A 16,529-nucleotide genomic window follows, 5' to 3' on the forward strand; every position below is an offset into this window, starting at 1 on the left:
TACAGCCTGGTACATTTTTTTGTTTTTGGTCTCTATTGATAGTTTCCTCCTCCGTGAAAGACGAGCGGGGTAAATTAAGAAAGAAGCCACACACACGCACTCACACAGTAGTTTTAATTTTTAAATAAACATAGTATGTGTGAGCATATGTAGCTTACTTTAGTACACTCTACTGACTGTATATCATGTATATCATTAGATTGTTTTTTTTGCGTCTGTAGTGCGATCGGGTAAAAGGCTTCTCCAAACCAAGCTCCCGGGCTGAATTTCAACCCCATCCCGCCCCTGCACATATCCTTCTTTGGGATATACATGGACATAGTCTTACAGATGCCTCAGTAAAGTGTCTCGAGCACATTGGAGCTGCGTTCAGCCCTGCACAGGCTGCACAGGCTGCGCAACTCAGCGCTTGTGAAGCTTGCTGTGTGTTCCCTGCTGGAGTCAGTCCAACTTAGCGGAGAGACACACTAGCTAGTTAACTCAGCGCTGTACTAGCCAGGTAACCTTACAATGAGAGATATTCTACAAGAGCCGAATAACAATTAAGTGGCCGACATATAAATATAAACACGTAAGTGGTACAAACTGACTTTGATATCTCACTAAAGGTTTGCCAGATAGCTTAATATTAGCACTAGCTAACGTTAGCTAAACATAACCAGCATGACACTCTCATGAGCGTCCGAATTAGCCTGTACCTGACTTATACCATTATGTCTGTATTGTACAGATGGTACAAACCTTCATATGTTTCTTGCTCAGTTTAATGTCTCTGTTTGGTGTGTTGTTAATTAGAAAGATTGACAGTTTGTTTGACTACCGTTAGCTACCCAGACACGTTAGCTAGCTGTATCGTCAGCTAACAACAACAACATTGACCTGGTGTGATATCTCTGCACAAATATTGTCTTTTTAACCCTAACCTTTGCTCTTCGTTCATCTGTTTACTTTGTCTTGATAACTCAGCACGTTGTGGTGAGAGGATATCTGTTTCCTTTATACATTTGTCTCCTTGCAGAGTAGGCCATCCAAATGGTGATCATGTCAGGCACAGCCACTGTGCTGCAGCAGTTTGTCAGTGGGCTGAAGAGTCGAAATGAAGACACCAGAGCAAAATCTGCCAAAGATCTGCAGCACTATGTGACTACAGAGCTCAGAGAGGTAACAGCAAACATAAACATGGATGTAATAGAAACTTGTTATGATGCAATCATCATAAATACTATACTCTAAATGAGTGTTGTTTCCACAAGGACTGTAGAGCTTGTACTGTTTCAGGAGTGGACACGAGTCCTCATTTCTTTGTGGTCGTAAATATTACATGACAGAGATAGTAAGAAATTTTTTTATTTCCTTTTCCATTGTAGATTGTAGACTTTATAGACTCCTAATTTTTTTTTTTTACTTTGTCGTAGTTGGAACATGTTGTCGTCACCAATTTTGATTTTCCTGCTTACTGATTTTTGTGATACTGGTTTTGTGCTGTCCACAGTTAAGCCAAGATGAAGCCACTACATTCTATGATGAGTTAAACCACCACATATTTGAACTGGTTTCCAGCTCTGATGTGAATGAGAAGAAAGGAGGCATTCTTGCCATTGGTAAGGAGTAAACACGGACATGCGCAATTTTAAAGTTTACTTATGACTTTAGTTAATGAGCCACATAGGGTAATAAGCTTGAAATAACTTATTTCCCCGTGTGGTTATCACATTAAATAGTGCATATTAAACAATATATAACTGGCTTAATTTGTTCCAGTGAGCCTGATTGGAGTCGAGGGAGGCAATGCCACCAGGATCAGCCGTTTTGCCAACTACCTGCGCAACCTGCTGCCCTCCAGTGACCCTGTGGTTATGGAGATGGCCTCTAAAGCCATGGGTCACCTGTCTATGGCTGGGGACACCTTTACTGCTGAATATGTGGAGTTTGAGGTGAAAAGGGCCCTGGAGTGGCTGGGGGCCGACAGGAATGAAGGCAGACGACATGCTGCAGTAAGTGAGGCAGCCGGGACTGTGTTTGTTGTTGAAATACCACTACTTCTTGCTGGTGTATACAAGTCCTGGAGATGAGGGCAGATGATAATTTGACTCAGGAGTGTGGTATTTTTATATTTTTACTTTTTACTTTAGAAAGCTGCGCTAGGTTTATTTGTGATTAGGCTATCTTTCCATGGATAGAAACCTTACTCATTGCTGTTGAGAAGTTGATGTTTTTTTTGCTTGTAGTAAAACAGATGTCCTTTGGGAGTAAGGCACTATTACTACTGTGCATATGTTTACTCATTACCCCCAAATATGGGTGAGCGATTTAAGTATACATCACTTATTGCAGCTTCTTTTGTGTAGGATGTAGCAACAAGTACAAATTGTTTTTGAGGCAGCGGACTTAGGACTTGCTTTGGTATTTTGTTTCTCTCGCTCCCTCCTATGCTTCTCTCCCTCTCACAGTCACAAAAAGAAAATAACTCATGTACATGGGTCTCATACACACTTCCCCACCCATCCAGACCACCCTCCTGGAAGAGTGTGTGACATTTATAGGTAGCTGATGAATGAAAATAAATTATGGCACGATGTAGGCCTGCATACTGTAACCTAGTGCTTTAGGGCTCAAGCTCAACACAGACTAACAAAAAAAAAAAAAAAACCCAAAACAGAGCTCAGAGTAATAAAACAGTGTATTCAACAAGAAACGCTGAGACATTTCACAACAAACCACTCTGCAGAACATTCACATCACAGGAGTGTCAGCGTGTGTGTTTCTGTGTTTATGGATTGTGTGTGTGTGTGTTCTTTAACACTTAATGTTTTGATGTGAACATTAAAATGTGAAATCAGTGGAAGAGACATCTAGAAGCAGCTTTGTGATGTTTAATTCACCCTAAAGGAAGACCAACAACAACAAATCATTTTATTTTTGGGACAATAGTTTGTCACAGTGACAGCCTGGACCTCAGCCTCTGTGGTTTTTGAAATGACCTGTTGTCACAAACATCATGTGCAAAATGCAACGCAATGCACTTTAATTTATGTTGCTGTGAGCAGAAGTGTTTTCTGTCTGTTCCAGGTGTTGGTGTTGAGGGAGCTGGCTGTGAGTGCACCCACCTTCTTCTTTCAGCAAGTGCAGCCCTTCTTTGATAACGTCTTTTACGCAGTATGGGACCCGAAGCAGGCCATCCGAGAAGGAGCTGTGTCTGCCCTGCGAGCCTGTCTCATCCTCACCACACAGAGGGAGACCAAGGAAATGCAGAAACCACAGTGGTACAAAGTAGGACACTACTACTACTACACTAGTACTCTTCCTCAGGTTATGTTGTATTTGCGAGGGGAAAACCTGAGTGTTTGTGTTTTCTGTAACAGCAAACCTTTGAGGAGGCAGAAAAAGGCTTCGATGAGACTTTGGCCAAAGAGAAAGGAATGAATCGTGATGACAGGGTCCATGGTGCTCTGCTGATCCTGAATGAGTTGGTTCGCATCAGCAGCATGGAAGGAGAGGTGAGGTTTGATTTAGCTTTGGACACACTGTCACATCCAAAAGCAAAACGTTCCTCTCACTGTCCTCTTTCTACGACAGCGCATGCGTGAGGAGATGGAGGAGATCACACAGCAGCAGCTGGTCCACGATAAGTACTGCAAGGAGCTGATGGGATTTGGAACCAAGCCCCGCCACATCACACCCTTCACAAGCTTCCAGTCTGTTCAGCCGCAGCAGTCAAACGCCCTCCTGGGCTTGCTGGGCTACAGCACGCCTCAGGGCTTCCTCAGCTTCGGAGCCACGCCAGTACCTGCCAAGAGCTCGCTGGTGGAGAGCAGATATTGCCGTGAGCTGATGGAGGAGCGATTTGACCAGGTAGATTTTACAGCAGAGGTTTGGCTGCTCCAGAGACACACTAGTTGTCTTGGCAATTAATCAGTCCAACAATTGTTGTGTTAAAAATGATTTTTTTTGGTTCAAGGAGAAATGTATACCATGCCTCCGCATTTTCATATTTCACCAAGTGATAGAAAGTGAAAGTATTCTTACTCTTGCTGTACATCAGCAATCTGGAGAGCACTGTAGTATACACTGAGAACACTGCATTTCTCATTAGCCTTTTGTGTAATGATAAAAGAAGTCATCAAGGAAGTCTGTTTCATTAAAAAAAAAAATCAGGCATAAATTTTGCTCCTGTTGGTCCATCTACTCAATAGTCCACAAAACTGGCCCAGCACTTTATCACATTTCAATTAGATAAACAGTATATAGTGGCTAAAACTTTTCAAACACCCCCAGTTTTCCAGTTTTTATTGTGATTTAAGCAACTCAAGTCTTGTGAATAACCCGTGGTACAAAGGTAAAAATGTTTAGGTCACAAAACTGAAAAATCATGTAAATTTCATTAAAAAACTGTCCTCGTTCAGGGATGAAGATATTGGTTAACTTACAGTCTTCCTGCAGCAATTTAAGTAAATGAAACCTTGAAAATTAATGCAAACAGTTCCTACAGGTGACCCAACTTTTGTTGATGACTTACAAACCCTGTCTGTACAAAGGCAGTGTTGGAACAAACTGTGTTACTACACTCTCTGATGCTTTATTAAAACAATACTGCAGGAAGTAGTTCTGTGTATTGATCTCAGAGAGGTGAGAAAAAGGCAAATAACAGAGGAAGACAGACTGGTTGTTCAGAGCTTCATCCTACAGTGAGATAATGACCAGAACCTTAGAAGAACAGAACTAGACGGTGGCTTCACATGGTGAAGACCAGCACAGTCTCCAGGCTTAAACCCCATGGAGCTGGTTTGGGATGAACTGGACAGAATGTGAAAGCAAAGCAGCGTGTAAGTGCAGCACATATATGGGAACTTCTGCAACAGGGTTGGGGCGAACTGTCAACTGCTGGATGAGTCAAAGAATCTTTGTTATTTATTTATTATATGCTCTAATTTCAGAGTATGCTGAGAAATTTCAGCAGCAACTGGAAATATGGAGGTGCTTTAAAACTTTTGACCTGTAGTGTAAATAATAATGTTATTAATAGACTGTCAAGTTGGTGTCAGTCCTTGTTGTGATGTTTTCTTCCCCTGCTAACCTGGATGACAGTGTGTTTGTGTTTTTACTCAAGCTGTTTCATTCACCAGTCACTAATTTCTGTGGTCCCGATCCTTGCCCATACACCCCATGAAGGCTGAATGTTGTAAATGGATAAATACAAGCAAGTGTACCAAAGTTTTCACAGTTTTATGGCAGTAAAGAAAATTAGACTTACATTTTATATCAAACAGAATGTTTTTTAGCTCCCACAACATTACATTGGGCTTTGAAAATATTTATGTCACAAGGTGAACAGCACAAGGCCACTGCCATTTTGAGCATAGTTGACACAAGCTTTTATTTTGTTCTCTGTCCAGGTGTGTCGGTGGGTGCTGAAATACAAGACCAGTAAAAACCCTCTGATCCAGATGACCATCCTCAACCTGCTTCCACGCCTGGCTGCTTTCCAACCACATATCTTTACAGGTGGGACTAATTAAGATCCAGGTGAATCTATTTTTGATAGAGTAACTTGCAGCCTTGCATTCTTCCCATCAATGTATCTGTGGCTTATGGGCAAGAAATGTGAGCATGACACTGGGCTTTGCTCTTATAAATTGCTTGTACTTTCGCCCAGTATGTTGATATCTATGTTGCTGCCTATACAAAGCCCTACATCTGTGTTTAATTATTTGCACTGTGGTTGTTCCTTCCACCGTGCAGACCAGTATCTGTCGGACACTATGGGCTACCTGCTGGGCTGTTTGAAAAAGGAGAAAGAAAGGACGGCAGCTTTCCAGGCTCTGGGCCTGCTGGTTGTGGCCGTCAGGTCAGAGATTCAGCCGTACCTCTCGAAGGTCCTGGAGATCATCAAGGCTGCCCTGCCACCTAAAGACTTTGCTCACAAGTCAGTAAATAAAAACACTGAATCTAATACTGTATATTATATTTCTTTATATTCACATATCAATATGTTGATATCACTTTTTTCCCCCATTTATTATCCTGTTGCATTTCAGTTGTCTTTGGCTGTCTGACCTTACTCCCTATTTATTGATATAATGCACTGCATTTACTGTCTGCCATTTTATTTGAGTGTCCATTCATATGTTTTAATAGTCATTCTGGTTTTATAGTGTTTAGTTGTGTTTCATTGGATGAGCCCCACCTTAATCTCCAAGGGCTGATTTTAATGCTGACTCTGGAAAATTATAGTTTGTATAGTATCTGTTCTGTTGGTGTTCCTGTTTAAAAATAATTTGGGGATGCTGTCCATGAACTGAAAAGAGATTTCTCATTATAGTGCATGTTTTCTCACTTTCTGATCCTCCATGTGTGCAGGAGGCAGAAGACCATGCAGGTGGATGCCACAGTGTTCACCTGTATCAGCATGCTTTCCAGAGCCATGGGTCCCAGCATCCAGCCAGACATCAAGGAGCTGCTGGAGCCTATGCTGGCTGTGGGCCTCAGGTAGGACAGAATAATTCAACTAACAAGGTTTTACCATTGCCTGGATTGGATTTTTGGGCTGGGTTTATATACTTGGTAAGCTTTAAATCTAGATTTTGAATTATATCTATTTATTTTATCGAGCCTTTATTTAACCAACTAAATCCCGTTGGTTTAGTGCTGGTACAGTTATGTGTAAAGTTATAATTGTTGATAAGAACACCACAACAAACTTCCTTGTCCTCATCAAAAAATGACAGCGATCATGACATTGGCTTGTTTGTCCAATTTGTCCTATTCAAGTCCTGCACTGACAGCAGTGCTGTATGACCTGAGCCGTCAAATCCCCCAGCTGAAGAAGGACATCCAGGACGGCCTTCTGAAGATGCTTTCCCTGGTGTTGATGCACAAGCCGCTGCGTCATCCTGGCATGCCCAAAGGTCTGGCTCACCAACTGGCCTCACCGAGCCTCACAAACATCCCAGAGGCAAGTGATGTGGGCAGCATCACACTGGCCTTGCGAACACTAGGAAGCTTTGAATTTGAAGGTAAGAACCTTGAAAAGGCACAACTTGTAAAAAAAAACCCATTTTGGGCCAATAGTAGGACTTTGTACAGTCTCTCAATTTTGTTCTAATGTACCAAATTTCATTGATTAATCACTACACAGTCACAAATTTAATTGTCAGTAGAGGAAAATAGTTTTTTTCATTTTTCAGAAGTGGGTAGTGGCATTACAGACCTAGAAAATTATAAAGAAATAACTGGTGGAGTTAACGTGTTGGTGCCTGCACACTGCACATCCAGTGAAGCTGGAAAGAAATACTGTGTTTTTAAATTCAAGGCATGAACGATCAGGTATAAGATTGGAGCCACTGGAGGTGAAGAAAACACTTAAATGATCAAATGAATTGAAGAAATTGCGGGAGCACTTGTGTTAATGGGAGTGTCCAGCTGTTCTCTGGACTGGACCCATACAGCAACACTACACAGCATACTGCTGAATCAAAATAGTTCTAAACACTAGGAGTAAATTGTGGTCTTGTCTTTTTGTTGTTAATTCATTCTCCTTAAATTATGTAATATTTTTGTAACAACAAACTGTATTCTAAATTAGAAAAACAAAAACAATAAAATAATATTGCTTAATATTCTGCAGCAGTACATTACAGCAGCTTGGGTGAAACAGTAACTCCTCAAAGTGTTTTGTTGTCATCATGTTGATGGTGAGTGGGTTTGTCCTTTGGTACAAAGACAAGCTGGGGTGACACTGTGCAGCTGAACAATCATTGTAATGGGTAATGAAATTTTTCTAGCTCTTCTTAAATAAAAGCTGTTGGCTAATTCGCTCTGCAGCACGTACACCTCGCATGTTTTGTTATTATCTGTATTACTGCCCTAACAGGCCCTAAACATCAGATATCTCAAAAGTAGAATCTTGCAGTTCTCCCATGATACTAACTTCCTTTTCCGTTCATCAGGACACTCCCTCACCCAGTTTGTGCGCCACTGTGCTGATCACTTCCTGAACAGTGAGCACAAGGAGATCCGGATGGAGGCGGCTCGGACCTGTTCGCGCCTTCTTACCCCCTCCATCCACCTGATCAGCGGCCATGTTGTCAGCCAGACAGCTGTTCAGGTTGTTGCAGATGTGCTCAGCAAGCTGCTTGTTGTTGGAATCACTGACCCAGGTAATGCATGAAAGAATAAAAAAGAATCACTTTTTAAAAAAGTAATAATAATGGATTAAGGCTGCTGTAAAAAGAATTGAGTATTGCAATAATCAGCATTTTTATTATAAGACATGTTGCATTTTGTGGCATGGCAAAGTGTAGCTGTTAACAGCTGTAATGACCCATGATGATAAAGGTAATAACAGTGATTAGAGAGTCAAGTGTTCTGTCTTGTCCCTGTTCCCTGCAGATCCAGATATTAGATACTGTGTGTTGGCATCTCTCGATGAGCGTTTTGACGCTCACCTCGCCCAGGCTGAGAACTTGCAGGCGCTGTTTGTTGCACTGAACGACGAGGTGTTTGAGATCAGAGAGCTGGCCATCTGCACGATTGGACGCCTCAGCAGCATGAACCCTGCCTTTGTCATGCCCTTCCTACGCAAGATGCTCATCCAGGTGTGAGAGGCACAACAGATGGCACACTATGAGCACTTTAATGATTTATTGTGTTGAAGGTCCTTTATGGATTTTTTTGTAACACAATAAGAGGTAGTTTGAAGCAGTCTCCACCACCTTCTTATTGGCACTTGTCAGCATTTTCTGACATGCCCACAAAGGTCAACCCCAGATGTTTAACAGGGGCAGTATGAGCCAATTAACATGGTTTCCAGTTTGGTTATTATATTCCTGCAAATGGAATATAATAACCAAACTGTTCAATAAAAATATTTAGATATTTTACCATTTTTCACATGTCAATACATATTTGCTTATGCTTGAAGACAAACACTTGTTGCCTGTTGTTTCAGTTAGATACCTGTAGAGGGCAGAATAGGCCATGGTATTTTGTACAGCTTAAAAATCCAAATTATTCCTATATAAAACTTAAGTATATGACTGTGGTTTGTTTTTTGAAGATGGTGTTAGGGAATTGCAACACAGAGACAGCTCCTATAACACCATTATGTACATTAGGAATTAACCTCATTGAGATGTATTCCAGATAGAGAAGAGTGGGTGTGTTATATTTCACTCGGTTTATTGAATTTTGTCACAGATCTTAACGGAGCTGGAGCACAGTGGTGTCGGCAGGAACAAAGAGCAGAGTGCTCGTATGCTTGGCCATCTGGTCTCCAACGCCCCCCGCCTCATACGGCCATATATGGAGCCCATCCTCAAGGTACAACTCTGTTAGTTCTCCATAGTGAAGATGTATGTGTATAAATGTAAACCTGCTGTTACCTGAGAGGTGCATTTCACTTTCCCTGAACAAGTAAAAGCTCAAGTCTATTACAGCCTAATTTCCTCAAGCTCTTAAAAAACATAATTTTTCTGACTGTGGGGGAACACTGGGGTTCAGTGGATTAAGTGGCCTCCTAACCTTTTTTACTTTTACAGGCTCTGATCCTCAAGCTGAAAGACCCAGACCCCAACCCTGGAGTGGTCATTAGTGTCCTTGCCACTATTGGCGAGTTGGCTCAGGTATGACTGAACTTTTAAACAGTATTAGCATATGTATTTCACATTGATGTTACATGTGCTGCTTACTGAAACCTAATAAATTGGTTACCCTGTGCACATGACAGTGCACAACAGTTTGAATGCAAACAATCTGAGTTTTTCTGAAAGTAGAGGTTAGAGCCATGGATGTGTGCCTTGCTCCACCCTCTGTAGGTGATACGATGGTCCTCACAGAGGAGGCAGGAAAGCAGAGTTAAAGGCAGGCAGACCCTGCAGTTCAGACAGAGTGCAGGCGATGCTCAGGTAGATGAAGTGTTGACAGTTGACTCAGTGCAGGAAGAGGCAGAAGCCCAGCTGTTCAAGAACCAGCAGAGGACAGAGACACAAGAAAATGTAGGAAATACAGATGGACATTAAATAAATAAATAAATAAATTAATTAATATATAACTTGTACGCTTTGTAGTAAAAGATGTACACAAGTAGAAAGTCCCTCTCTGAAAATTTGTGATTTGGTCACTGCTAGTAGTTGTATCAAATTAGACACTGTAGTAAATGTTGCAGACAGGAAAACATCCCCTTACACTGATAAATCTGACTCAGGGACATTGAGAAAAATGGACTGAAAGGAATAAAGAGACAGCTCCAGTTGTCCCTGAAATTTTCAACAACCAAACAGTTACTTGCCTTCACAATAGTTTGATAAATACTTTAATAATATTGACATTCCACACATAAGGGCTATTGATTGATATGGTCATATTAAACGTGACCACTAGTCATTTTAATACGAAACAGTGTCCAAAGCCATTCTTCATTCCCTCTTAGATTTTAGAAGATGAGATGTTGACAGAAAATTGGACAGATTATGAGATTATGATTGGTTCTCCTGTGCCTGCCCTGCCAGGTGAGTGGCCTGGAGATGAGGAAATGGATGGACGAACTTTTTCCAATCATCATGGACATGCTGCAAGACTCCTCCTCACTGGCCAAGAGACAGGTATGTGAAGAAAATGAATGTCTGCTTCATCTGGTTCTAATATTTCTCTCTCATTTCTCCTCAGCACTTCTCCAGGTTCTGAAAATATTTGTTTCTTTGGAACAGTAAATACGCATCTACTTCTGTAAACAGAACAGGATATCATTTCTGGAAACATTTTAAGTTGGTCAGAAAGCATTATGAGAACATTGTTCATCTGGTATTTCATGGTTAAACATGATCGTGTGCCAGGAGTTAACAGAAAGAAGGGTCATTCAAAAGTATTACAGTATTACCCCTGCAGTATTACAACAGCTGATCAATAAGTATAATATATTTATTTATAATATTTATTTATGATTATAATGCAGAATAAGACGAACCATAAAAATGTCAGCATGTATTTTAGTTTTGTAACCATGTTTTGATTTGTTTGTTTTAATAAGTACATTTTATTACATGGATGTAAAGAAGCAATGTGAAGAAAATATTTGATTCTAAACACGTATGTGTCATGCTTCTCGATCAATGGCGTTGATCAAAGAGAATCTGCCTTTGACTTTCCACCAGGTGGCGCTGTGGACACTGGGCCAGCAGGTGGCTAGTACAGGCTATGTGGTGGAGCCTTACCGCAAGTACCCGTCCCTTCTGGAGGTGCTGCTCAACTTCCTCAAGACGGAACAAAACCAGGGCATCAGGAGAGAGGTATGCACCGGTGCCTCCATCTTGGCTCCTAAACCTTTGTTTTCCACACAGTCCTCTTAGTAGCAATGTGAACTCAGAGTGACTCAGTGGGAAGCCAGAAACCTTACCTGTCAACTTATACCAAACAAATGAAGTTCTGTTTAGATGTATTGACTTTGACCGTTGAAGTATAATGAAATGAATACATATAGGATGAGGTCGTGCACATTTTCCATAGTTATCCGTAGTTATGAGGAACTTTTCCCTCAGTCCTCTTCTGTGACGTAAGTGATAATTGTCATAATTTCTTCTCTCGCCTGTTACATTATGTGAGGCTCACAGAGTGACTTGTCACTGAGTATGGTGTGTGGCACATGGATGTTGGCTCTGACAACTGTCACACTTCGTCTCCGTCTTCTAACAGATCGGAAATCCCGCTGGGCTAATTATCCAAAGGCAGTTGTTAACGTTGTGACTGTTTACTTGCTGCCATAGCCTCCAGTATCACTTTAAAGTAAATTTTGCAGGCTTTCCTGTAAGAGTTTATTAATGAGGTAGTATCCCACTGATAATCTGTCTTTTAAGCACCAAATGCTCATCACCTGCTGGTCTGATAGATGGCTCTGCTTGCTCCAATGCAGAGGTCAGCAGCTGAGGTCAGCCTGGGTTTACTGCCAATTCTAGTGGGGACTCATGTTTGCAGAAAAAAAGAATAAAAAAGAAAAAAAAAAATCATAACATCCAATGAAGCTTCTCAGACCACTCATGCAGTATACTCCACATTACATTTTCATTATGTTCCAAATAAACCTCACTTTGCCAATAAGTGGATGAATATGCCACTTTAACAGAGCTACAGAGCTGGAAGGAGATAATAGAACTTTGTAACTGTTTTGAAAAATTATTCATAAATAGCAGTTTAGTTTTCTAAATGTTTAGACTATGATGGTACAAGTAAATTTAAGCATAGGGTAGCCACATCATTGTCAAGTGCTGGTCTGGTCAAGGTTGCTAACTGTGTGCGTGCTGTGTGTCTCTAACAGGCTATCCGTGTTCTGGGTCTGCTCGGAGCTCTGGACCCCTACAAGCACAAGGTGAACATCGGGATGATCGACCAGTCACGAGACGCCTCCGCCGTCAGTCTCTCTGAGTCCAAGTCCAGTCAGGACTCAGGTAGGCTTATGATCACTATTCCTAATAAGTTTCTGAACATTTTTGTTAGACTATGTGTTAGTTTAACTTTTTATTTATGTTCCTCAGAGTGGCAGCAGTATCAAATTCTCAGTGCAGCAGCAGGAAAGTCTCACTTTGTGGGTCAATCCATCCACTGATTTTTGTGTGTGTCTTTGTGAGCCCAATGAACCGTGGTGTGAAGAGCATGCATCTGTGGTCAGATGCATGTGATGGATTGTCAACAAGTATAGAGTGTCTGTATAAATATAAACACTCCAGTCAGGAAGTGCACAAATCTGGCAGCTGGTAGCCAAGACAGCAAGAAGCATCTTCGCACCTCTTAAAGATGGACTGTGAGGCAACTTATTGCAACAGACAGTCTGTGATGCATTTTGAAACACTGGAGCAAACAGCTTCAGTTTTAAAGGTCACAAAAACTTATAAAGTGGCACTTTTAATTTTAGAAGATTTGTGTAAATGTCATTCAGAAAAGGCATCTGAAATGTAAAACAAGGCATTTGCATATGTTACATTTGCATGAATTTTTTGTCATGCTTATAAGGGGCTTTGTGATGCAATACATTTAATGTGTGTTGGAAAGATGGACGCAGATTATAATATTTTAAAAGCAGCTGTTCATAGCAATATAAGATGTTTTATGCTTCACTGAATTGTAAAATATTTAGATGTGGAAAAAATTATTTTTATATCAATCCCTTTGTACATGTGTGATTTTCTCCGGTCACATGTTGAAGCACGAGTTCATACACAGAATCATCTCAGTTGGTTACAAGTCAGTGATGTGGAAAAGACTGAACTGAACACATCTTCAGTTATTTGACTTGTTGAATCTGGCTCACATCAACCAATGAAATCCTGTCTGGCCAAAAAAAAAACGATGGTTTAATGATTATCATTTACGGTTTGGCTGTTTTTATTTTTTTTTAATCTACAGCTCATTCTGAACAGAGTGCAGAGATGTGATATGTCTGTGTACTCAAAACAAAACACAATTTGTAGTGGTCTTGTCCCTTCATTTGAAAAATCAACAGCGACTACGGCTGTGGATTTGTAATTTGTGGGAGCCCTCGTTCTTTGGGATCTAATTTCTAGCTTTTGTCTGATCTGCAACCAACTAAAACTCCAGAACGAGGCTCTGCCAGTGCGGAGGGAAATATAACCACCTCACATCTTTAGAAGTGGAGATATTTAAGTGATGGTGACCCACTATAGACAGAGTTAAAGCCTCTTATTTATATACTAATTGTAAATGATATACATCACCGTTTTTATGTGGGAGAATTGATTACTGATGCAGTTTATATACACTTAAATGTATAACTCTGACATGTGAATCATTCATCATCCTGTTGCTGTCAGAGTCTGTCTTGTCAGTATGTGATGGAGCACTGAGGCATTTCTTTTCTCTTCTTGGGAGTGTTTGTATGGAAAGATGAATTCATGTCCAGATACTGGCATTGCTTAGTTAACGCCAGTTCATACATCTGGGTCATATTCTTTCCCACCAGTCTTCCTGCTGTGCCGACTTTCAACCCACTCCATTAACTGTTAGATACCAGTGGCTACAAACACTGAATTCAGGTAGATTTTGCTCCCTAATGTAAGGAAGGAGCCAAAGAGGCTACATTGTTCTTTACACAGTACGAAAGACATAACATGCTGATGATTTTGCTCTTTTTTCCGTCCGAAATAGCTGTGGCATAAAAACCCTCTGGTTATCCTGAGAATGGTAGTTATGGAAAGGACATAGTATGGAATATGGAGCATGGAAAATTTTGCTGTCAAAGTGTTGCTGTCACAAAGGCCACCATCCTCTGGAGATCTTGAAAATTCATGATAATGACAATAAAAATACTAATATGTGTTTAGTCATGTGGTTTGTGTATGGAGAATGCAGGTCTCCACTTGTCAGATCCAGTTATGCGTCTCAGTATGTGTCCTTGGATAATATGGTAATAGTTTTACCAGTTTGTTCTCCAACTAAATGGGCTGTGACCAGAATTGGAGACTGTATATCTGTTGGCAGATTTATCAGGGTCAGTGTCTGGAGCACTAACATCTTTGACAGCATGTGTTTTGTTATGTGGGAGGTCATTGGCGAGCCCCATCTCCTCACCTGACTTCAAACAAGACCAATCACGTCACTCCGGAACGTCAGGGTCATAAAACTGATGAAATGATGTGTATTCCTTCTTAGCAAGTTGCTGTACTTACATCTGTTATTGTGGCTGGGTAGCATTTCAACTTTTTCCTACACAGCTGAAGCCTGAATTACTACTGTACCGCTGCCCCACTTAGCTACACTGATGCCTGATTGTGGGCTGTAAAGATACAGATGTTTAGCAATATATCCCCGCCATTAATCGAACCTTGGAGAAGGCTGGAATAATAAAAGATCCAGCAGAAAAGCTACCCCCTTTTACCTATAGGCTCTGTGCCAATCTGTTGTGTCTACAGTCCAGAGTCTGAAGGGAGACAGCTGGAGCAGCTGAAACTGTACTCCTGCAGAGGGCCAGTGAAACGCTGGATACCAGACGTCTGTAATCTCAGATGCCTTGTAAATCTCAGTAGCTCTGCATAGATAAATGGACAGCCTGACCTCATTTGCATTGTCTGCCACGGAAAGCATTAATGAAACTATTTATTTAGAAATGAAATATGCATTATAAATGTTAAAAAGACCACCACTGTTGCTTGGTTTATTTTAAGAAATACAAGTAAGAAGAAAGAAATAGTTCTCTCTAAATCTGGAAATGACTGCTAAAACCCTCTCGTGGCTCCTTAGACTCTCCAGTACTTGTGAAATGGTGTATTACCGATGACAGCAATCACATTAATCTCTTATATTTTACTTTAGCTGTGTTGTTGTGGGTGTGTTGCTTCAGGTACTCATGAGAAGATGAAATATGACCCAGAGAGGAATGAATTGTATATCCATGAGCTGGAAGACTTATCAGACACCAAAACGCTCCACAGCTTTTTATGATGGGGGACGGGATTTTTACAAGTCTGTCTTCTTACCTTTTGTTTCAACGATCATGAGGTAAACAGAGGTTTCACTCTTCGTGATCTAATATTTCAAGAATGTGAGCTTCCATGTATTTGACTGGTCAAGGTAGAGCCTCGATGTAGCAGTCTCGTTGAATTGACTGATACAGTATCATTGAATTGGGCAAACGATCTGAACTCAGACTTCGCGCTGCAATTAGTGCAAGTTTGTGTAGCATAGAAAAAACCATCGAGGCCTTTGGGGTTGTAGCTGTGATTTTGTGTGTGTGAGCCTCAGGAACAGTGTTGTAAAGAGTTTGTATGGGGAGCACTTGGTATTATTGTGGTCTGGCACTACTTACATTCACCATGATGAAATTTGTGATTATTAGTCAGTCAGCCAGATTTGAACGGGCAAGTAAACAACATGCAGAGGTATTATTGGTTTATGTTTTATGGCCATTGTAGTTTTTGCATTTAGTGAGTAATTTGTTTAAGAAAGGAGTTTCCGTTATGGCACAGAGGATTTACTGTATTAGCCTTTTCAATCCTGATCATCTCCCAAACCACCTGTGGAAGTGCTCAGATCCATTTGGATACATTAGCAACAAGTACATGGTGTCTTTTTATTAATGTAAACGCTCCAGTCAGTGCACAAATATGCCAGCAGGTAGCTTTGATTAATGTACATTAGTTTATTTGTGATTTTCATGTAGATCCTGTGCTCTGTGTAATTAATTTGTGCTCTGTCATGGATCTGACTGAAAGTTACATAACTGTGTGAACTTACATCATCATGCAATACTTCATAATCCCCAAACAAGCATGAAGTAGCCCAAAAGAGGAAACAGTACTGTTTATGTTGGCAAACAGTTATTTTTCCATGGTTGTTCTTGGGGTTTAAAAAAGACCAAACACACAAGGCATAGTCATCACCTACTGCAATCAAACTTTGTCTCATTAAAAATAAAAGAAGAAGAAGAAAAAAGTCCTTATTTGATTTGTTTGCCAGTTCTAAAATGGAGATTGGTGCCAGAACTGACAAGCGGCCAGCAGCTACAAGCCAACAATATCAGCTTTCCTCTC

The 16,529-nt window shown here is 40.8% G+C and overlaps 1 protein-coding gene across 2 annotated transcripts in view; it reads left to right on the forward strand.

The window, feature by feature from the left end:
• Window positions 1-422: 422 nt before the first annotated feature.
• The window catches only part of mtor (mechanistic target of rapamycin kinase), an 83,345-nt gene continuing 67,238 nt past the window's right edge, over window positions 423-16,529 (forward strand). The window contains exons 1-18 of one of the 2 annotated variants that reach the window (XM_041049260.1): window positions 423-571; window positions 1,019-1,161; window positions 1,493-1,601; window positions 1,762-1,994; window positions 3,070-3,270; window positions 3,363-3,497; window positions 3,577-3,852; window positions 5,394-5,502; window positions 5,740-5,923; window positions 6,358-6,486; window positions 6,769-7,013; window positions 7,947-8,156; window positions 8,389-8,594; window positions 9,196-9,318; window positions 9,537-9,620; window positions 10,506-10,598; window positions 11,148-11,282; window positions 12,305-12,434. In XM_041049260.1, the coding sequence (XP_040905194.1) occupies window positions 1,033-1,161; window positions 1,493-1,601; window positions 1,762-1,994; window positions 3,070-3,270; window positions 3,363-3,497; window positions 3,577-3,852; window positions 5,394-5,502; window positions 5,740-5,923; window positions 6,358-6,486; window positions 6,769-7,013; window positions 7,947-8,156; window positions 8,389-8,594; window positions 9,196-9,318; window positions 9,537-9,620; window positions 10,506-10,598; window positions 11,148-11,282; window positions 12,305-12,434 (2,731 nt within the window). In that variant the 5' untranslated portion in view covers window positions 423-571; window positions 1,019-1,032. The remainder of the gene's footprint in view (window positions 572-1,018; window positions 1,162-1,492; window positions 1,602-1,761; window positions 1,995-3,069; window positions 3,271-3,362; window positions 3,498-3,576; window positions 3,853-5,393; window positions 5,503-5,739; window positions 5,924-6,357; window positions 6,487-6,768; window positions 7,014-7,946; window positions 8,157-8,388; window positions 8,595-9,195; window positions 9,319-9,536; window positions 9,621-10,505; window positions 10,599-11,147; window positions 11,283-12,304; window positions 12,435-16,529) is intronic. The other variant, XM_041049269.1, reaches the window with a different exon arrangement.

Source organism: Toxotes jaculatrix, chromosome 2 (assembly GCF_017976425.1).
Source record: "Toxotes jaculatrix isolate fToxJac2 chromosome 2, fToxJac2.pri, whole genome shotgun sequence".
NCBI classification, from domain to species: Eukaryota; Metazoa; Chordata; class Actinopteri; family Toxotidae; genus Toxotes; species Toxotes jaculatrix.